This window comes from Herpailurus yagouaroundi, unplaced genomic scaffold, assembly GCF_014898765.1.
Source record: "Herpailurus yagouaroundi ecotype Mexico unplaced genomic scaffold, PumYag 530, whole genome shotgun sequence".
Taxonomy (NCBI): Eukaryota; Metazoa; Chordata; class Mammalia; order Carnivora; family Felidae; genus Herpailurus; species Herpailurus yagouaroundi.
In genome coordinates, this window is record NW_024412747.1 from 7,080,102 (window position 1) to 7,101,890 (window position 21,789).

The following is a 21,789-nucleotide window of genomic DNA, read 5'->3' on the forward strand; positions in this document are numbered from 1 at the left end:
TGGTCCCATGCGAATCAGCGACAAAAGTAATTGCCACCGAGTCAAATAACTCCTCCACACTTGGCTTTGGAAAGCCTGCTTTAAGCAAAGGAGCCAATGTGTTTGAGAGACAAAGGGATTGGCAAGTGATGGAAAATCCGGGGGCTTCCTTACCTTTCTGCCTCGGGGGTTGAACCTTAACCCTAAAAGGCCTGAGGTCTGCGAGGGGGCTTCAGCCCAGCCTCTGCCCACCTCTGTCTTCCTGGGTTCCCGAGAACCAGGTCAGGAGAAGAGGGAGCTGTGAGCGCTCCGCAACTGGGCTCCCTTCGCGGTGGAGGCTGGGACCGGGTCGTTGGAATATCCCCGCGGCTAAACGTGGTAGTGCTGAAAATAGAGGGGTTTGATTGGCCACCCCGCCCCGGGTTGGGGTGGGCTGAGAGGTCATGTGAAGGCGTCAAGAGGGCAGAAGGACCGTGAGTGCCCTTCAAGGTCAAACACCACCGTGCTCTCTCTCTGTCCAGATGCCAGCATTTCACAGCTACCCCAAAGGGTGTGGGAACAAAAATTACAGGTGCATTGGGTTAATTATGCCCCTTATTTAACTTAATTGCAGGCTCAGACAACCAGGTGGTCATTATTTTGATTGGTCTCATTAGGCAGATGTGTTCACAAGCAGCTGCATGCAACGTTTGGGGCAGGTTCAGAAACGACATGTCCAAGAAAGTCCGGTTGAAGCCTTTGAAAAATCTGGCCTCAGGGTTGCCGGGGTGGCTCAGTCAGTCAAGTGCCTGACTCTTGATGTCAGCTCAGGTCGTGATCTCAGGGTTTGTGAGTTCGAGCCCTGCATCAGGCTCCCACGTGAATAGCACAGGTAGCCTGCTTGGGATTCTCTCTGTCTCTCTCTCTCTCTCTCTATCTCTCTCTCTCTCTGTCTCTCTGCCCCTCCCCCACTCAGGCTGTCTCTCTCTCTCTCTCTCTCTCTCTCAAAAAAGAAAAAACAATTGTCCTCAGATGCGTAGTGAGTTCTAACAACTAGTATTTTCCATGACATAAACACTTCAAGTCCCGTGATGACAGGTGGAAAAGAAAAAGAAACCTAAAAGGTCCGTGTGTACAAAGGAAGGCAAACCGATGCTGGACGGCAAGGGGTTTCTGGTTTTGCCGGGGATCAAGCCACCTCATTAAGTCAGCAGAGCAGCCCCAGTCCCATTTTTGTGCATAGGCTGAAAGAGACTGTGCTGTCCCTTCTCTTCCTTGCCTGTGAACAACGAAGACAAGGTTCGTCTTCCTGCCTTTTTATAACCAGCTGATATTTGGGGCATCTTGAACTTGCGGTGCTCAGCTTACATAACCGTGTTCTTCAGGAAGCTTCTTAAGCCATCAGTCAGGCTAGAGAGAGAGTGTGCTGAACCTTGTTTACAGTAGAAGCTTGCAACACTTGAAAGGGGGAAGTAACCCCTGAAGAAAGCGGGAATCCGTACTGCAGACAGTCAGACTCGGATGGATGTCCTCGGGGAAAGCCCTGCCCTGGAAGAAAACCGTGAGATTCCAATACTGTACCATCAGAATCGATCCATTCTAAAACCCTCCCACCCCGGGGCGTTGCCGGCCGACCTCTAAGTGAGCCTGTAGGTCATGGCTTTCCTGCAGACCTCCGTTTCTCCAGCTGTGTGTTTTGGGGTCGACGGCACCACACTGTCTCCTTTTGTCCTGGGGGCCGGAGGTCTGTTGGAAGAAGTTCCCTGGCCCCTTGGGGGGGCCGCCCGGGCCCTGCACTGCCATCCGACTGACGCTCTGGTTTTGTTCCCGTTTAGATGAGTTCTGGTTCTCCGATGGGTCCTTATCGGATAAGTCCAAGTGCGCAGATCCTGGCCTGATGCCCCTCCCGGACACGGCCACGGGTTTAGATTGGTCCCACCTCGTGGACGCTGCACGGGCATTTGAAGGTAAAAAGACTCAGGGCCTCCAGGGCCTGGGGCGGCAACATAGGGAACGTGTCTGCTTTTCGGATTGGTCTGGGTTAACGTTTTGGATGCTTTGCACATCCTTGTGGATGAAAATGCGCAGGGGAAGGCTTGAGCTGTGACTAAGGGCGTTTCGTCAGGGAGACCGTGCCATTTCGTGACATGAGCACCGGACAAAGGATCCCAAACCCGCAATCCAGATCAGGTGCCAGCCCTGATCTTGGACGAGTCACTTCCCCTCTCTGACCTGTCTTCCTACCTGAAATGTGGAGGTGAATCTGTAGGACCCGGATTCTTCCCTGCGAGCGTCACGAGGGGAGATGGAGAGGAAGGGCCTCCAGAGGCCGCGGCTGCCTGGCTCGGTGGGATGGGCACAGCTTGAGGAGTCTGGCGGCTTGGTGTACATGCAGTGTGACGTGCCCCAGCCCCGCCCGTCTTCCTCCTCCTCCATGTGTCCCTGACACACCGGACATGCCCATCTCCGAGGGCCTTTCCAGCCGCCACGCCCACGGGAATTTTCGAGGTTGAAACTGCTCCCATGACCCGGGATTGTGACCTGTGCCATTTGCTGGCGCTGCCCTTCTACGACGACCGCTGCCCCTGGGGTGACTGGTAGAAGTGACCGGGGAGGCGGGGTCTGTCTGCGAATCCCGGCGGAGGGCCACGTGTGGCCACCCCCACGGAGGGGAGGGGGCCAGGGGAGTCTGCAGCCGCCTGAGCTGCCCATCTCTTCTCTCCCTCTCCCCGTCCACCCACCTGCTTGGTCTCTACCCCCACCGCACGTCCAGGCTTCGGGACACAAAAGCACGTTCCTTTCCCAGAAGTGACTGGTGTTGCTGCCAGGTCAGGGTGCTGCCTGAGGTGGGGGTTGCTGCTTGCCCTGCCCCTCACTCTGCACAAACTGGCCCTGCCGAGGGATCTGTTCTAGATGATCGGATTGGTGTCTCTGGTCCTAAGTTCCGGTGGCGACAGGGGGAGGGGGAAGGCTGCGTGGAGGCTAATTCAGACACCAGGGGCGTTAAGCTCCAGTAGATAAGCAGAGAGAAACTCTGTTAGGAAGTTTCTGCAAATTGAACAGGCTCTTACTGCTCCCTTAATAGGAGTGAGGGTCTTGGGTTCACTGCCTTGCAAAGTACTCAATTCCATGTGGAAACCTCAGAGTGCCCGTCCGCTCCGCGATGCAGCCTTCGTTCCCTGACATTACCCGAAGTTGGTTATAGAACCCCAGGCCCTCGGCCCAGTTACTTCCTGTGCTTCCAACGCCGACCTAGATGCGACCTAGCCCCAAGGGGCAGGAGCGCTGTCTTTACCTCCGTCCAGAGCAGCCCAGGCAGCAGGTAGCAGCATTTTCTCTGGCCCATTCTTGGCACGCTGTGCTGGCTTACTGCCCCCGGGAGAGTATGAGAACATCTATTCTGTCCGCTGCGTTATTCTCGGCTGCGTAAATATTTGCACGGTACTTACCGCGCTGAATTCTGCTTTCTTCACTTGTCTGTAGCTTCTTCCTAGGTGATGAGTTTCTCAAGGGAAGGCTGCTTGTTTTATGTGTCTTATCTTTATTTATCAAGCACATGGCGAGATAACTGAATGAGAAAAGCTAGTACCAGAAGACGGGTACCCAACGCACAGGATACTTGAGCTATTTACCTACTCGTGGCATCGGTTTTGACCTCCGAAGACCCTTTCGCATTTTATGCTCACTTTTCGGGTGTAAAACATTTATCAGCCTATCTGCGGATCTACTCGCCACCCCCCGTTTGTGCCTTTGCTTGGTTCCCTTCCACCGCCTCAAGAATAAAAGCACTGCTCTGAAACCGATCTTTGAAGGACAGGGGCTAAGAGCAGGAAGTGCAGAAACCAAAGTGGCACGTGCGGCAGTGACGAAGGCGTCCACCCAGGGACTCTGGTCACAGTCACAGCTCAGCTGCTGGGCTGCGGGCCTTTGGACAAGTCCCTTAACTACCACAACACCACACTACGGGCCGACACCGAATGTTCGGCGGTAATCCTCAGAAGTACCTGATTAAATATCTGCATTGGGCTGCATTCAGTCTTCTTGACCAGAAAATGAACACGTAAGGCTTCTGACGGTCTTAACCCCCCCCCTTCAGCAGTTCGGGTCTGTTCATCAGAGAGGGGTTGTGAGCCGAAGTTAGGGTCTAGGTGGGCGTTGGCGCCCACAGACAAAAGAGAAAAAGCATGACGTGGAAACCCCAGAGAGCCAACACCTCGCGTGCATTGGCATCAGAGCCAAACAGGACGAATGTGGGGGTCTGCCTGCCAGGGGAGCAGACTTCGGTCGTCTGACCTTTCCGAAGTTTCCAAACGCTTACAAATCAAAATTAGAGGAATTCTCGGTGCTACTCTGCAGGGCAGCGGACCACGGCACGCCGCCTTGAGACCACAGGCAGCTTAGGAGCAGTCAGCTGGGAATTTGCAGCTCCAGACATTTGCTAATCAGATCGTCTCGTGTCAGTGCCACTCTGACAACGCTGGCATGGTGGCGAGTGGGTGTCATCCATCACCTCAGCACTTGAAAGAGAAACGTCTTCACCGAGATAACCCACTTGCCCTGCCTGTTACTCGATCTTTCTTGTACCAGTTCCCAGAGCCCTTTCTGAGCTAGACTACACAGGATAAAGATAGTCCAGAAAATCCCCTATGCATCTGTTTAATTGCTACAAACTAATAAAGGCAGTTCAACATGCCTTACTGAGCTCAGAATGCTCTGGAATAATGCGGTGCCCGTCCATGGACGTGAGCAGTCAACACATCTCAAAACGGGCTTTAAAAAAAAAAATGGAATGTGTCTGCCTACTTAATACCATGACCCTCATAGAATCCACCCATGTGATTCGTGCAGGCAGAGACGCCTCTCTCCCAGCGATCTACGTGTTTTATCTTCCAGACTTGTGATGTGTTGGACTTTGCTGACCAGCAAAACTTGACACTGGACACAGGAGTGTAAGAACTTAGATCTTTTACTATGCCATGCAACAGTAGAGCAGAGGCACCAAAATATCTGTCCTGATCATCGTTGCTGAAATATATTGACACTCTGTTCGTACAGAGAACATAACGTATACCCTGTGACTATGAGTGGGGCGTCTCCAACGATGAGGAGTGTTTCCAGACCACCTTTCTGACCACAAGGCAATGAAAATAGAATTAAATAAGAAAACTGAGAAGCAAAACACGCACAAAAAATTCTAAGCATTCGTTAGACTCTTGATGTAATTCATAATAATTATTCTAGGAAGAATTCAGGAATATGAGGCCATTTTTTTTTCCTTTTTTTAGTGAGCGATGATACAAAGATACTACCTATTAAAATCTTTGGACTGCAGCCAGAGAACAGTCCTTAAACAAAAATGCACTGTTTTCAGAAACATTTGTTTAAATGGGGGGGGGGGGGGAAACACATGAAAATTAACCAACTTAACTGTGCCTCAAGAAGATTCTACAGGGGCACCTGGGTGGCTCAGTCGGTTAAGCAGCCGACTTCGGCTCAGGTCATGATCTCGCGGTCCGTGAGTTCGAGCCCCGAGTCGAGCTCTGTGCTGACGGCTCAGAGCCTGCAGCCTGTTTCAGATTCTGTGTCTCCCTCTCTCTGCCCCTCCCCCGTTCATGCTCTGTCTCTCTCTGTCTCAAAAATAAATAAACGTTAAAAAAAATAAAATAAAAAATAAAAAAATGAAAAACAAAAAGATTCTACAAAAGCTGTGAAAGCAAAGAAAGAAAGAAATCAAATAGATTTTTTGGTAGACTGGCAAATGAATTTTAAGTGCAATTTATAAGTAAAGTCAGTGATTAATTTTCTTTGAATATTGATAAAGCAACATAAATTTGATCAAAAAATGGAAAGTACAAATGAACTCTGTACTTTCTAGAACTGGGAAGAGAAGTTAGTATTCACCAATACATAAGAGAAATAGAAAAATTATTAATGAATGTCAGGGTTATATAGGAAGAAATTTGATAAATAAGATAATTGGGTATTTCTTGCAAGAAAACGGGGGAGGGAGCCTAAGAAACCATAAAAGGCCCAAATATAGAGGGCACTGAAAAGTTATCTAAGAATATCAAATCCCAAATGTCACCTGAAACTAATACGTTTAGAGTTAATTGTTTTCAAAGCTTCGAGGAATAATGATATCCCTGTATAAATTTTCCTTGAAACTCAGAAGCAGCCTAATAATTGCATAATAGGATTCTTTCCTGATAACACGCAAGAAAAGAAAATCAAAAGACAATCTCAGTCATTAATAGTGATGTCAAGCTTAGATGAAACTCAGTAGGAGATTGAAGAGATTATTCATTGTTATTGGCAAGAGTTGAGCTGGTTTAATAAAAGACAAACTTTTAATTATAAAAAGTTATAGTGGCTGAAATAATTACAAGTTATCATACCAATTTCCCCAAAAGAGCTTATCTAATAGAATTAAGACCTATTTCTAATAAAAATTAAGATTTGAGAGCTACCTTTAAAACCTAACAAAGAATATCTCCTTTATTCCAAGGAGTGACATGATACTTAATGGAGGACTGTTTATAAAAAGCAGGTACCTTCAGTCCAGAAACTAAACCAGATCATGCTTTGAGACTGTGTCCTTTAATTAGGGAGCAAAGTACTTGACATTTATATGAGCAATGCAAAGAAAAAGGGATAAATTTTGGAGGTGAAAACATATATTTACCTATGCTTCTATATCTAAAAAAATATGAAAGTTAAATTATTCTGATTAAGAGCACAGTTATCATGATGAGCTCTGAGAAATGGAAAGAATTGTTGAACCATTATATTGTATACCTGAAACTAATATAACACTGTATGTTAATTCTACTTGAGCTAAAAAATACATATAAATCAAATTTTAAAAATGAAATTATCCAAGATTATAAAACAAAGTGACCAGGTAACATATTTTAAAATACATTTCATATTTTATAAACCTTGTTTCAAAGCGTCGTTAATTTGTTCAGTGATCTATTTCTGCATAAAAATCACCCCCAAATTTATGGCTGGACATAATGGTTTATTATGTCCAGTGATTTCTAGTTAGTTCAGCCAGTGGTTCTTCTCCCTGTGGTTTCAGCTCATGCAGCCGTCTTCAGCTGGAGCTTGATCAGAACTGGAGCATTAAAGGTGACTTCACTCATGTGTCTGTAGCTGGACCAGACACTCTTGCACCGGAACAGTAACAAAGGGCACTTTCGATATATCTGTAAGATCAAATTCTACCTTCTTTGGAAATTAAGCCATCATTGGAGTTATAATCCAAGAAAGCAAAGGACACTTCAATAACCGAAAAGTCCTACTGTATGTAAGGATAAGAATGGATAGGAAGCTTACGGTAAGGATGATGAATCAATTAGTTTCCTCGGTTAATTTGTGGATTTAGTACAATTTCAATTCAGGTATTTAAAGGTTATCTTAAAGAGCTTAATTGCGCCCAGTTGGAAATAGATGAAAAATATTCCACACACAAAAAAAGTCTGCTGTAAATCAATAATAATTAGCATAGTAGTGATTTAAAAAAAAAAAATAGAAATAAGGCCTTTTGGAGACAGAGGAAGAGCTCAGACCAAAACTCTGAATATAATTTAGAGTTAAATGGGAAAGGAATTTATATATACAACTTGGGTTCAGGATTTAGAAGAGCCAATTCTAGAAACAGTAAAGATTACCACTTTAGAAACAAGCAAATGCTTTAATTACTGATAATGAGAGAATATACAAAATATAATATGGCCAGGTAAAAGAATTGAAACATTAAGATTTTTATGAACTTGAAAGAGAACATTCAGATAAACAGGGGAATATGGGGGAGGGGGGATTTGTAGTAAACGTGATGGGTAAAACCAGACTATCCCAAGTGCATGGAGGGGCCTAGCCAGCAAAAAACACCAAATCCCTGATAACCAAACGGTCAAGGCATATGGACGCACAGTCCACAAAAGTGGAATTACAAAATAAATAATCAGTATTTGAAAAATGTTCAACAACACATGTAAATTTAAACTGATAATGAGCTACCAGCTCATAACCTTTGGAAGATGAAAACTGAGGCCACCGATCCAGGAAGCGAGGAAGAATACTCAAAGCCGCCATCATGACAAAGATTATAAAATGATCCGCCTTTGTGTGCAGACAATAGGACAGAATGTAGCTTGAGCCAAAAAGTGGACCCACCGTTTGACCAGAAATCTAATTGCTGAGAACTCGCCTACTAGAAATAGATCACCAAACTCTACCCCTGAGACCAACTGTCAGAGAATTTGGCATCTCCTTCATAGGCCTGTGAGGTCAGGTGCAGTGAGCCCGTGCCCCCCCATTCAGCCCTCCTGCCACAGTCAAGTTCCAAAAACGGGCGCAGTCACAGTGCAAGTTTGTTGGAGTGTGTGTGTTGCCCTTGTGTTTGTCGGGGATGGGGATGTGACGTATGTTTTGCACATCAGAATTCGTAAGTGAAATTTCTGCTCTAGGTGATACGGTAAGATCGTCACTTAACTGACCTTGTGGGCATCATTCCTTCATTAGCTGGAATAATGTGAGGCGTGGGTGGGCGAAGTAATAGAGATGAGATCTCACCCCGCCTCACATGTGGGCAAGTGAGCAAACCCAGAAGAGCTAGCGGTGGGTCCAGCAGGGATGCAGCGGAAGGGGAGTCTCTTCAAGAGTGCTAGAGTTTAAGATAGATCTCATTTACCCAAATAGCAGGAGTCGTCAGTTTGCGTCTTCTTGAGCATTTGTTGAATGGATAATGTTTTAAATGAAAACAGGCTTTAAAAGGCGAAATTACCAACGAATGACAGGAGACTCTGGATTTCAGAGTCACACGCCATCAACAGGCCAGACTTTACTCCCCTCTGGATGCCAGCCTTTTGCTGTTGGTGGTGACAGCCGCCATCTTCCTTTCCATGGGCCCGTGGTTGTGTGCGTGTGAGTGTCTGTATGCGGGACACAGCTCATTTATCAGGCCCCGCTATCAGAATGAAATATTCCACGTGAATGTATTTCCCAAAAAAATACAAGTTTATGTTTTTAATATATTACGTTCCGTATGCCCTTGGTCTTGAAAGAGAATAAGAACAAATTTTTATAATGAGAACTGTTTCAGTTCTGATGCTGGGGCTTGGATGAAAAACGTAAAGTTAATGTAATATTAGTAAATAGACTTAAGTGATCTAGAAAGTAAGGAACTGTTTCAGGCCAATAATAATAGTTGTATCTGAAATGGAGAAGAATTCCCACACTTTGCTTTGTTCGTTACTCAGAGGTAGACTCCAGACCATGATCTTTCAGCATTCGTGAACAGGCTGCAAAAGGCCTAGACCAGAGTATTTATTAAAAGTGCAGCGTAACCTTTTTTTTTTTTTTTTTCCTTTCCTGGTTGCTGGTTAAGTCGGCTTCTACGAGGACAGTACCTTTAATTTCCTGCATATTGCTACAGAGCCCCAGCTTTTCTGTAATTCGTAGCTACCGCAGAGGCGTGTTAGAAGAGCATTGTTTGTGGAAACAGGTTTAGTCGAACTGAGCCTCACACTTGCATGTCCTGTGTGCTCTGTGTCTCGTGCATATACCCTTCTGCTAGTTCATGCCCTCAGCAGACATGACTAATCGATCAGCGGATCAGATCACTCCCTCCCTCCCTGATGCGGGTTTGGCCTTGCCGTTCCCTTGGTGCTGCTGCAGGCAGCCTGTCTGGGTCCCGGGAGTTATTCACGGGCAACTGTTTTGCCATCTCAGCTCTAGATGGATGTGAGATATCTTGCTGACTGTTTGTTCATCCTCTTTTTTCGTGCCAAGTGCACTAACAAGAAACTACACTTTAATAAGGTTTTTCAAAGATGATTTAAAGGGATGGACTGTTCCATGTGGAAGCCGTGCCCAGTGTCCCCCAACCCCCCTTAGCCAGATGTTCCTGCACAGCGAACAGGAAGGAAAAGGAGAAACAGGCTGTGTATGTAGGTTGAGCTGACTGTATCTGCTGTGCTAACCATTTACATGAAGTTCATGCTCCCGCGCCTGTCTTCTTACGGTCTGGTCTGTGCCATTTGGTTCAATGTCAGTAATTACTTGGTTACTGAATATTCATCATCACAGAAAGAAGCTGTGGGAGAATAAAGCTTCCACTGGAAACTGTCACTATGGTTAAGTATTTTACAGAGTTAGTTCAGTGTCTGGACTTAATCAAGCAGCATTCTGTTTGGATTTCAACCTTCCAGCTTTTCAGATCCACAATGAAATCCTCTTTGTGAAACTACATTGCTGGCAAAACTCCCTTTTTGGCTTCTTGCCTCCTGACCAGTAGGACCTTATTTCTCCCCAAGGAATGTTTGAATGACTGCCAGCAGCAAGTCCTGTCTCTGTCAAATATGTGGATATTTTATCAATTAAGGTAAAAATAGAGGAAGCAAGCTAAGACATTTTCATCCAGATACTTCGGAGTGACCATCAGACTCAAATATGTTAAGAAAGATGGAAACTGACCGAATTATCACTGGATTGTATAAAATGTGGATGAGTCCGTGGAACTCTTCTAAAAATTTTTTTTTCAACGTTTTTATTCATTTTGGGGACAGAGAGAGACAGAGCATGAATGGGGGAGGGGCAGAGAGAGAGGGAGACACAGAATCGGAAACAGGCTCCAGGCTCTGAGCCATCAGCCCAGAGCCCGACGCGGGGCTCGAACTCACGGACCGCGAGATCGTGACCTGGCTGAAGTCGGACGCTTAACCGACTGTGCCACCCAGGCGCCCCAAGGAACTCTTCTAAAGAGTAATAGAAATAAATCCTTTATCTGTTTTGACATCCCTTTTTTGTCAGTAATTGTACTGTAGAATCAAAATATATCTGCCCTTGATTTTTTTTTTTTTTTTTTAAGTGTGAGGTATTCCCTTATTTGGTATCGTCACAGAACAGAGGGTTATCTTGGACATCGTGGCAGCCCGGACCCTCCCCACCCCGCCCCCCGAGCTGCTCACCCCCGGCCAGTACGCCCCATCATTCCTGCCCCCACCTCTGCTGCCTGCACCCTGCCACGTGCAGAAGTAGGCAATACCCAGATTGTGCTGTTAGTCTTAATTAAATTACACATTATTTCATCATGTGCATAAACCCTACCAGTCGGTACCAAACTGGGAACATGACGGTCTCCCAGGAACTCCTAGTTACAGAAGATTCGTCTTGTAGATCTGAAGCGTGGAGGACAATCTGAAAGCTTTACAGAAACGTTTGTCGAAGGACACCTGCGTACCTACCGCAGGCGTTGGGAAATCCAACGTGGGAAAGCGCGATGCGTGGCCAGAGAACTCTGTGTCCTCAGCACCACTTCCAGGAGGCCCGGGCCCCTGGTGGGTGCTTCCAGCACAGTGCCCATGGCGATCCAGCTTGCTTTCCTTCCTGCCCTGGCAGCCTCCACCATCCTTTCTAATTAACAGGAAGTGCAGGACCCTCCATAAACCAGACAGGCAGGTAGCCTCATTAGGAGACTCGTCCGGCAGCCGGAGGGAGACAGGGTGGGATAAATTAAGAACAGAGCACCCCTGACACGGACCCGAATGCAATTTCTCAGCCATTAATCAAAGCATATGAAAAAGACACCACAGCACTAATACACCTGCTGTATCCCTCAGATTCCAACTGTAGATGCATATGTGGGCTCAGGCACCGAGAAAAGAGACACTGGGGAATGCAGGAAGTGAATAATTAGATAGATTCCTGCTTCTCACCTCCACCTTGTTCAAATGTGGGACTGTTTTCTGCGTGGCATTCAGCATTTCTGGACCGATGCTCTTGGGTCAGCGTTCAGCCCCCAGAGCTGGGCTAGTTCTGGTGCCCCTTCCAAAGAATAGGACGTCCCCTTTCCCGCCTAGCTCTGGAAACATCGCATGTGAGGTTAGGGGTGCCAAGAATAGAAATGGTCCCATGCCGAGAAAAGGCAGAGTGGTCACGCTGACCTTTGTTTCGGCTGCTGGAAACCCTGTGCCCCTCGTGTCTTCCCCTGATGATTTCTAGAAAGATTAGGCAGCTAATCTCCCTCACCGCCACTATTTTATGTTTGCAGAGTGGGTCATTTAAGCAAACCCCAAATGGTCACAGCTTCTTACTGTTAGATTTGCATGTGTGAGGCACCCCGCTTCTCGTCATTGTACACGACAGCGTGCGTCCAGCCAGGACCGTCGCACGCGAAATGTTGAACCACGTTGTTTGGCATCGCATATTGTTGGCAGTCAAGGGCACAACTCCCCGTTCGGCACAAGTGCGCACGCATACGCGCACGCCCAGGCTGTATTTGAGTCATATGTGGGCTTCTAGTCAGGCGCCTAGAGATACCACTGTTCATAGGAAATTCTAAATCTTATTTCAGGTCTTGACTCAGACGAAGAACTTGGGCTGCTCTGTCACCACACGTCCTATCTAGGTGATTGTCCCGGGCTCGCCGCGGGCTCTTGATGTTTTGTAACCGTCTCTTTATTTTTCACGTGTCTGCACGTCTGCATGGTTATCTGAGCTCGGAGGGTTGGCACGCCCAGGGGACGTGGGTCCTGGCTGCTGCTGTGTCTCATGCTCCCCTGGTCGGGGTGACAGCTTGAGGAGAGGTCCGTCTCCTGGGTTCTGTTAATCAGCCAGGTCATCACGCGACGAGGACGCCGTTATTCCATGCGCACAGCCGGCAGCTTTGGCATTTCTTGGAATGTGGAAGGAGGAAAGCAAATTGGCTCTAGCAAATCGAGGATCTGCTAATTGTCCCCATGGCTGTGATGTGCGCATGCCATACAGCCCCCAAGGACAGCCAATCCTGATGCTTTCTGATTGTCAGCAGCTTGCCTGAGTTTGTTTTTGTTTTTTTTTTTTTTTTTTTGTTTTTTTTTTTTGAAACAGAGCAGTAACTGATTGGGGGGTAGGGGGGGTGGGGTAGGTAGGTTAGTGACCAAATTCATGTCCACAAAGAAACATCGCCTTGCAGCTATACTAAACTTCTGTGTGTGTGTGTGTGTGTGTGTGTGTACGTGTGTCTCCTTCTCAGACCAGAGAGTGGCATCCTTCTGCACCCTGACAGATATGCAACACGGGCAGGACCTGGAAGGCGCACAGGAACCGGCTTTATGTGTAGACCCAGGCAGCAGCAAAGATTTCATGGATGCAACTGGGTATGTGAGCCCCTGTGGACCCTCCCCCTCTGCTCCCCAGGCCCACGAGTATCAGGGGTTCAGCAAAACCCCAGGAGACCATTTCTGCTCTGTGTTCCCCTGGTCCTTCAGGATCCAGATACGGGACTGAGTAGGGCTGACTGGGCTCCCTCCGCTGCTGGGTGGCTGGCTCTTGGTTGCATTAACTGCTCTGCCCTGTGGGCGGCTCCTACCTTGCTGACCAGTCTCCCCCTGCCGGGCTGTACTTGGGGACCTGCCAAGGGCACGTTTCCCCCCCAGAACCCTGGTCCTTGACCTGGCCTCGTGCCTTCTTCCACTGACGTGACTGAAACATCTCTTTCCCTATATTCTTGACAAGTTTATCACTCACAGAATATATATATTCTTTACCTAATTCGAACTTTCATACAAACTTGTGTTACCGTTAACTCGCCCATTCATCTTGGTTCATGATATTTTCTTGACAGAGAAAAACCAATTGGAGAAATCGAATCTGTATTTGGTTCCCAGGACTTCACTCTGGTCTACCTAGTCTCAGTTGGCTAAACTATTTAGATAATTTATCTTTTGACTTTATTTTTTTTTTTAACTAACATCCATGCCCACAGAGATTCTGAATCCCTTTTTAAAATCAACAGAGATGCAGAAGGAATTTTACACCAAAGCAGCGAGATGTTCACTTTCCAAATGTGACATGATTTTATGTATTTCCTCGTTGGGCTCTAAGCACATGAAATGATTTTTTGAGTGAAAACTTTACCAACAAGAACACTGAATGCAACATCTTAACTTCAGTGCCCTTGAGTCTTTCTGGTTCTATCCTTCTTCCCTAGGGAGCGGTCTCCATCAACACTGACCGGTAAAGTCAATCAGCTGGAATTGATTCTTCGACAACTGCAGACTGACCTTCGGAAGGTAAAGGGATCCATCGGAATCCATAATCAAAACTCTTGTCTTGCATAATCAACCCCTTCTAGCCAGTAGAAATAAAAATGGAGACCCTCGGGAAAGATAACTGCCCCAAAGTAGAAAACAGTAGAAAACAGAGACTCCTGAGGTCTAATTCTGTTTTCTGGCCTCCAGCTCATGTATATCACTGTAAGAGGAGGCAAGAATTGCAATAAAGGGGACCAAATGAGGGGGAGCCCTCTGGATGCCCAGTCTTCAGAGCCTAGTATTTTGTAGTGCAGTGAGTTATCATTTGTACCAACTATTTATGGGCTGACCTAAAAGGAGGCAGTTGCTCCTGGAAAGCCTGTTCTCCCCCAAGCTGTTGTATTCCCCCCAAGTCAGCTACATGAACCTCACAACTTCTGCCCTACACGTCAACGTGTGCATGGTCAGGCCTCAAAAGAAGTTAGCTAATTCATTCCCGTCAAACGTCTGCTGAACTCTTGTGTCGTCAGCACTGGCCTAGGTAACCATCGTGCTGTCCACAGAAATGGAACAGGGTGCGGTAGCAGAGGGGTGAAGGTGGGGCTGGGAGGGGTGTCACGGGAAGGGTTTCGTTACCATTTTGTTTGTTGAAGAAGGGAGAGATGACAGCTGGTGTCAGTGTTGATGGAGGGATCTAGTTGGGAAGGAAGTCACAGGATGCAGAAACGCGGGAGGGTCATGCCCTGATCTTGTGCACAAAGCTGAGGCTGGTCTTGATTCGGGGTCGGGACGGTTCATACAGAGCGACCAGAGTAGAGTGCGTGCGAGTGTGCACTCACACACGTGCAAACATACATTCACACACACGTAAGAGTTGCCCTCTAATGGTTTCTCTTTTTCCAGTCACGAGCTGAGAGTGAGTAGTGGTGGGAAGGAGTAGGAGAGGTGTAAGGGTAGAGGGTAAGGCCTAGAATAGTCAGTAAATTCACATGTCATAGGATTGCCAAGCAAGGCTGAAGGTACCTTTGAATTCGCAGCCTTAATTAAAGCTTATGCAGTATTTGTTGGCCGAGTTGGGTGCTTCTTCCCAGCTTGGATGACCAGCTGTCCAGTTTGCCTGGGGTGGAGAGGTTTCGGGGCACAGAACTTTCAGAGTTAGAACCAGAAATGTCCCAAGCAAGCCGGGACGTCACCCCACCTCCAGCTGCAGGTGTAGGACAGTTGGAGAGTGGAACGTAACCAGTTTTGAGAGTTTAGACAGGAAGTCAGGACAAGGAGAGAGACAGAGTATGGGATTAATCTGAGGGACCTAGAGTGTAAGCTGGGTAAGGAGACATACTATCACTGCAGGGGACAGTGAGAATAAGGTAAGAGAGATTATAATAATCTAGAGAGATGATTCCAGACGGACAAGAGGTGGTGGTCAGGACGTGGGAGGACGAAACATCTAGGAAGCTGTGTGGTTTATGGGTAACAGCAAGATACAGGGTGTGGCCATGGGAGCAGGGGTTGAGGAAGGGTGGGTTTCCAGATCACAGAGAGGAAGTAAGGGAGAGACTTGGATTTAGAATCATCAACATACATGACAAGTGGCAGGGGAGAGAAGAAACGCCAACCACATTCTAGAATCTTCTATCAGTGATGAGAGGAACTGGAGATAGAGGCCCAACGGCGACGTCAGCGCTGGGCTTGCAGGTTGGCTGAAGGGGGGGGGGGGGGCGGGGGCAGCGTTCATGCAGCGCAGCTCCGGAAGCGGGGTTCGTCGGGCGCGTGCGTGACGCCACCCGTGTGCCCTCTTCGCAGGAGAAGCAGGACAAGGCGGTCCTGCAAGCGGAAGTGCAGCACCTGCGCCGAGACAACCTGAGGCTGCAGGAGGAGTCCCAGACGGCCACCGCGCAGCTGCGGAAATTCACAGAGTGGTTCTTCAACACCATCGACAAGAAGTCTTAACCCGGCCCTAGCCCGCCGGGGGTAGGGGTGGGGGTGGGGGGGCGCCCCCGGGAAACGCCTCGAAGCCCCGGGAACTCGCCAACGTGTGGTCTTTCAGCGCGCTTGCAGCCGACCGTAGATGTGTTTTGGGTTTTTTTGGTTTTCTTTTTTGTTTTTGCTGTTCCACCCCGCCCGGCACCATCCGCCCCGCCGGGCGGGGAGGCGACTCGTCCCTGGAAGCCGAAGCCGCCTCGCGTGACAGCAGAGAGGAGAGCGAGGCCGCGTGAAGATGAATGTAACCCCCCCCCTCCCCCGGTGTCGAGATGAATGTAGCCGCTGGCGTCGGTCCCGGACCTCTTTGCCGTCGGGCTCCACGGCGCGGGTGCTGTGGCGCGGGCCGTACCTCAACAGGGAGGAGAAGGGGGGCTCGACCTGCTCTGGATCAGGTGACCTGGTAGAGATGTCCAAAGCAGATCGACCGCAGTTTGGGCTTTAGTATTGTAACATAAACCCGGAGACAAATAATCAGACGTATACTTTAATGTTAAAGGTGCTCTATTTTTTTGGATGTACAGTAGTTTTATTTCTCAGCCACATTATCATAGCAATAAGAAAGAGGCATAGTAAATAGTAGGGAGAAGCCGCTTGGGGGGAATTTAAAAAGCACTGACGTCTTTAACACTAGTTTGTATGCAGTCGATTTAGAGACTTATTTATTTGCAGGAGCAAACGGTGCCTGAATATTAACAGTGTTCTGATTTAAGAAAAACCACACACACACACACAAAACACACAAAAAGCTACACATGCCTTGTGTATGGCTCAGTGAGCGGTCCCTTCAACTCTTAGTTCACTGTGTTTAGTTACTGCTCTGCTGAAGAAGAGTACGCCTGCTTACGTTCTAGAACCTCCCGTCCGCGGGGAGCCCGCAGAATCACGTGTGTACAATGCCAAATTTGTTTCTCTTTGTACAGAAGCTTTGATGAAGTGTCTTGTATTTAACGCCCTTATTTAAGCTTATTTAACCTTAAATTGTTAATTTTATAAACTTGGGTTTGACCTGCACTATGATGAGGGAGGCGTAGGCAGCCGCAGGCTCTGGAAAGAGGGGCTTGCCCGGAACGGACTGAAGAGCAGGGCGGGAAATTCTAACAACTGGAGGCTGCTAGTAACAAGGTGTTTGTATTGCTTTACCATTTTTAACTGTTCTATTTGAGATGAACATACATTTTGCTTTTTTAATAAATGTTCGAAAGAGCCCACCTAAGCAATGGCGTCAGGTGAATGCGGGTTTTTATCATCTGTGCGTCAAGAATTGGAGCGTGTGCGAATTTGTGCTGGCGTCACTTGCCATCTTCATCTGTGTCGAATCCGGGTTCATCTTCTTCTTCTTCTTGAATCCCACGCTCATTTAAAGAGTAACTAGTCTTAACAGCCGCGGCTGCGTTCCACACACTCTTCTCCGCACTTTTTGTCAGCGGGATTCCCATTTTCCAGCGCGGTTAAACTGAGGCTCAAGTTGGATGACTTAGCCCAGCCAGGAGTTTGGTGTTGAACCATAGGCCACGGTAGAGTCTGGATTTCGTTCTGAGTCAAAAAGGAGGCTGTCGAAGCAGAGAGGGGGCAAAATAAGTCCTGTATTCTATTTAAGTTTATTTACCGTGAAGGGCAGAGAGAGGGAGGGAGGATCCCAAGTAGGCCCCACGCTGTCAGTGCAGAGCCCAGCACGGGACTTGATCCCAGAACCGTGAGATCATGACCGGAGCCAAAATAGAGTCCGACGGTCAACCAGCTGAGCCACCCAGGCGCCCCTGTGTTTTAAAAGACTATTCACACTTCCAAAGGAGAATGGATCACCTAGGACAGGCGTCCGCAGACTTTCGTGTAGGGCATGTAATAAATATTTTAGGGTTTGGGAGTCCTGTCTCGTATATTTTTAAATTCTGATTACCCTTGAAAGTTGGACAATCCATGCCACGAAGCTTTCAGGCCACCCACTGCCGTAGCTGGCCAGCCAGTTCCAAGAGAAAGAGTAGAAAAGAGAGACCAGTCCAGGTGAGAGGTGGGGCAGTGTAGGCTACAGGGAGGCAGGAAAGGCGGAGACAAGTAGGGGGTCATACGTGAAAGAACCCACAGAACTGCTGATGGGTTGGGAACAAGAGGGAAAGGTTTAATTTAGGGATAAGCCCTAAACTTCAGAAGACAGGAGGAACTCCATGTTCATCAGAGAGTTTTCCAAAAATCTGCCCAGCCTTTATGATAAAAGCTTAACAGCAGGTGGTCGTTGGCAAGGTCATGAGAGAGCATCATGACAGTGGGGGACGCGGGCAAGAAGCAGACAGGAAAGTTGACCTTGCTTAGAGAAAATAAAGGAATCTGACCGAAACCTAGCTGAATGGAGAGCAACCCCACCTTCCTAAAGTGTCCCTGTGGAATCATCCCTCAAGTCTGCCTCCAAAGGGCCATGCCAAAGAACATGGCCAAAATTATGTGGGCCTGTTCAACGTTTTCAAGGGGGTGTTCCCAGTCAACAGGCAAGCCATAGAAAAATCTCGTGGTTTTGTGCAACTTGACATCCTACTGAACACCGTTGGTTACAAAGTGTACCCTTTACCAATTAAACACGTTGACTTTCTGTAATGTTCACCAAGTACAAGCTAATTAAATATTGGAATGTATCCACTAAAATTATTTTTACTTTGGAATAATTAATATCCAGCAGGGTTTTTTCTTTTTCTAACCATATGGAGTGATCTATTATGTATTAAGGCCAGTCTACTACGTGACAGAGTTAATTTGTATATCAGAAGCTTTTATCCTGCTATTCTCTGTATCAAGGTACAGGTTTATCATTAAAAATACAAGTTAAGGGCGCCTGGGAAGCTCAGTCGGTTAAGCGTCCGACTTTGGCTCAGGTCATGATCTCACAGATCGTGAGTTCGAGCCCCGCGTCGGGCTCTGTGCTGACAGCTTGGAACCTGGGGCCTGCTTCGGATTCTGTGTCTTCCTGTCTCTCTCTGCCCCTCTCCCAATTGCGTTCTGTCTCTCTCTCAAAAATAAACATTAAGAGGGGCGCCTGGGTGGCGCAGACGGTTAAGCGTCCGACTTCAGCCAGGTCACGATCTCACGCTCCGTGAGTTCGAGCCCCGCATCAGGCTCTGGGCTGATGGCTCGGAGCCTGGAGCCTGTTTCCGATTCTGTGTCTCCCTCTCTCTCTGCCCCTCCCCCGTTCATGCTCTGTCTCTGTCTGTCCCATAAATAAATTAAAAAAGAACGTTGAAAAAAAAAATAAACATTAAGAAAAAAAAATTTTTAATACAAGTTAAATTGGGGAGGGGCATAATACCAGTGCTGCCTTTGCTGATATCACAATTATCTTTTGTTTTTTGTGTGTTTTTTTTTTTTAAGTTTATTTATTTTGAAAGACAGAGCGAAAGGAGGAGGGACAGAGGGAGAAGAGAGAAAATCCCAAGCAGGCTACACACTGTTAGCATGGAGCCAGACCCAGGACTTGAACTCCCAAACCGTGAGATCACGTCCTCAGCCGAAATCGAGAGTCGGACACTTAATGGACTGAGCCACCCCGGCTCCAATTTATCTTTTCAAATGCCAGAAGTCTGTTGTTCTAGCCTATTAAAATGCAGAAATTGATTATGTATCATTAACCAAAGCCTTCATCAAATTCATGAAGCCATAAACCATAGCTTCTTGTCTGCAGAGCCAAAGAGCAATCTGTAAAACACAGTAAGAATAATGCCCTTGACACATTTCTTTTTTTCACGAAGAACTACAACTGGTCCGTAGTTTAATACCGCAATATTAAAATAACTTGCTCCTGATGTACCATATTAGCGTGAGAAACCTGGAATTGAAGCTTAGAGTGAGAGCTGACATAAAATTGAGCCTAGCCGGTGAATTCCCTAGTTTGGAGAAACTGTGGACATAGCCCCTTGAAGAGTCAACCCTATTCTTGTCTCCAACCAGGTGGATGGCCCATGACTAGAAATGAGCTGCCGTCTTTGTGGGTCACCCTCCTCGCCACGGCAGTCACCGTGAAATACATTTGGGCAAACCTTTGGAAGAGGAAAGGCCCACCGCTTGAGTCCCGTCTTCTGGAGATGATGAAATTAGCACGGATCCTCTGAGGTCAAGCCAATGTGTGCCCTCCAGAATTTCTTCAGTTGGGGGGTGGGAGAGAGGAGGAAAGGAGAAAGATTTTTACTGCCGCTCTGCTCCTTGGAATTACTGGTAAGGGTAAGTTCCAGTTCACTCGAGGGTGTGTGGATCTGGGGCTTAAAATTTCAAAACCGTCCCCCTAGGTCTGGTAGACTCGGTTCACACATGCTGCTTACTTACTAGCGGAAAAGAAAGTAAGTCGAGTTGACCAGGTTTCATTCAACACCTGCTTAGAGGCAGGTGGGAGGTAAATGTGCTTGTTTATGCTTCACAGGATGGAAAAATGGTAAGAAACCTGCCCAAATGCAAGGCCTGGGTTAGGTTTCTGACCTGTGACCTCCCAATTAACCCCAAGACCGAGCTTCCTGACTTTCCACAATAGGAATCGGACAAAAGCTTAAGCACAAAGCAAAGTCTCCTCATGAATTTCATAAAAGGCTTAAATCATCAGCCCCAAAGGTGACATTCTTGCTTTTTAACATACAAGATTTGGGGACCTTTAAGTTACCTTAAAAAAATCCTTTAAGCCTCTTCCAGTTTATCTTAATATCAGAAAACGTACTGCGCTCTTAAATCCTTACAAACAAGGGTTGGGTAGAGACCTATGAGCATTTGCAGACTCTGAAAAAACACCAGCCTCTGTTTTGCATCCCTAATATCAGAGACCTGCCTAAAACGTGCAGACAGAGCAGCTTGGGTTTTCAGAAGAGCGAATAAAAAATAATCAATTCCCTTGACATGCAAATGTCCTTTGGCTGCTAAACTATAGCCGAGTTAGTAAAGAACAAAATTAAGGGTTAAACTACCAATATCCTGGGCATCAATGCCCATCGATCAGACTGTGAGGCACCGGTGATTTTGTCGTTTGAATATCAGCTGCTTTCCGGGCCTCCTCGAATGCAGTGAAATCAGGACGAAGTGTGTGTGCTCAAGGGGGATTCAGGGTCCTAGCATTTCAGTAAATTATCTGCCTCAACTGAATGGGCGCCAGCTCAGAGAGAATGCCTATGAATACACATCCGCAGATGGTGATTTCGGACCCTGGCAGTCTCCTCTGTCACTGTGCATCACAGAAATAGGGCCTGGGTGTCTGGGTCCATGCCCCTCTTCTCCGCAACCATGATCAGTGATAGCAAACCAAGCGGGACCTAGCCGAATGCTCCGTTAAACTGAAATAATTAAACATGGCAGTCCTGTGCTCGTCTAGGATCCGATTAAACACCTTGTAGGAGTCATTACTGAACCCCATCTGGGCTGAGAGCTTGCCAAACAGCAGGCCGACACTCACCGTCCCCACTTACGTGACTGTAGGATTCCAAGGCTGGGCATTCTATATCCCTTTAAGTCCTTGAGAACCCAAACAACGCTATCTATGCAGGAGAGGAAGCAGCAATTAGCCACAGCAGGGCACTGAAGCCAGTGCGTGTCATGTCGCCCCTCAACCCCTACTTGGTTCTATTTTGTTGTCACCCTTTTTTTTTTTTTTTTAAGTTTATTTTTGAGAGAGAGAGAGAGAGAGAGAGAGAGCAGGGGAGGGGCAGAGAGAGACAGAGAGGGAGAAGAGAGAGAATCCTAAGCAGGCTGCAGACTCTTAGCGCAGAGCTGCACTCGGCTCGAAGCCACAAACAGTGAGCTCATAACTTGAGCCAAAACCACAAGTCGGGCGCTTCACCGACTGAGCCACCCAGGTGCCCCTTCGTTACTCTTA

At 47.4% G+C, this 21,789-nt stretch overlaps 1 protein-coding gene across 6 annotated transcripts in view; it reads left to right on the forward strand.

Moving 5' to 3' along the window:
• SIPA1L2 (signal induced proliferation associated 1 like 2) overlaps positions 1-17,172 on the forward strand; it is a 225,605-nt gene extending 208,433 nt beyond the window's left edge. For 3 of the 6 annotated variants that reach the window (XM_040464906.1, XM_040464904.1, XM_040464905.1), the window contains exons 19-23: positions 1,794-1,925; positions 12,317-12,370; positions 12,977-13,100; positions 13,934-14,015; positions 15,780-17,172. In XM_040464906.1, coding sequence (XP_040320840.1) covers positions 1,794-1,925; positions 12,317-12,370; positions 12,977-13,100; positions 13,934-14,015; positions 15,780-15,926 — 539 coding nt within the window. In that variant the 3' untranslated portion in view covers positions 15,927-17,172. The remainder of the gene's footprint in view (positions 1-1,793; positions 1,926-12,316; positions 12,371-12,976; positions 13,101-13,933; positions 14,016-15,779) is intronic. The other 3 variants (XM_040464907.1, XM_040464908.1, XM_040464909.1) reach the window with 3 other exon arrangements.
• Positions 17,173-21,789: the final 4,617 nt, after the last annotated feature.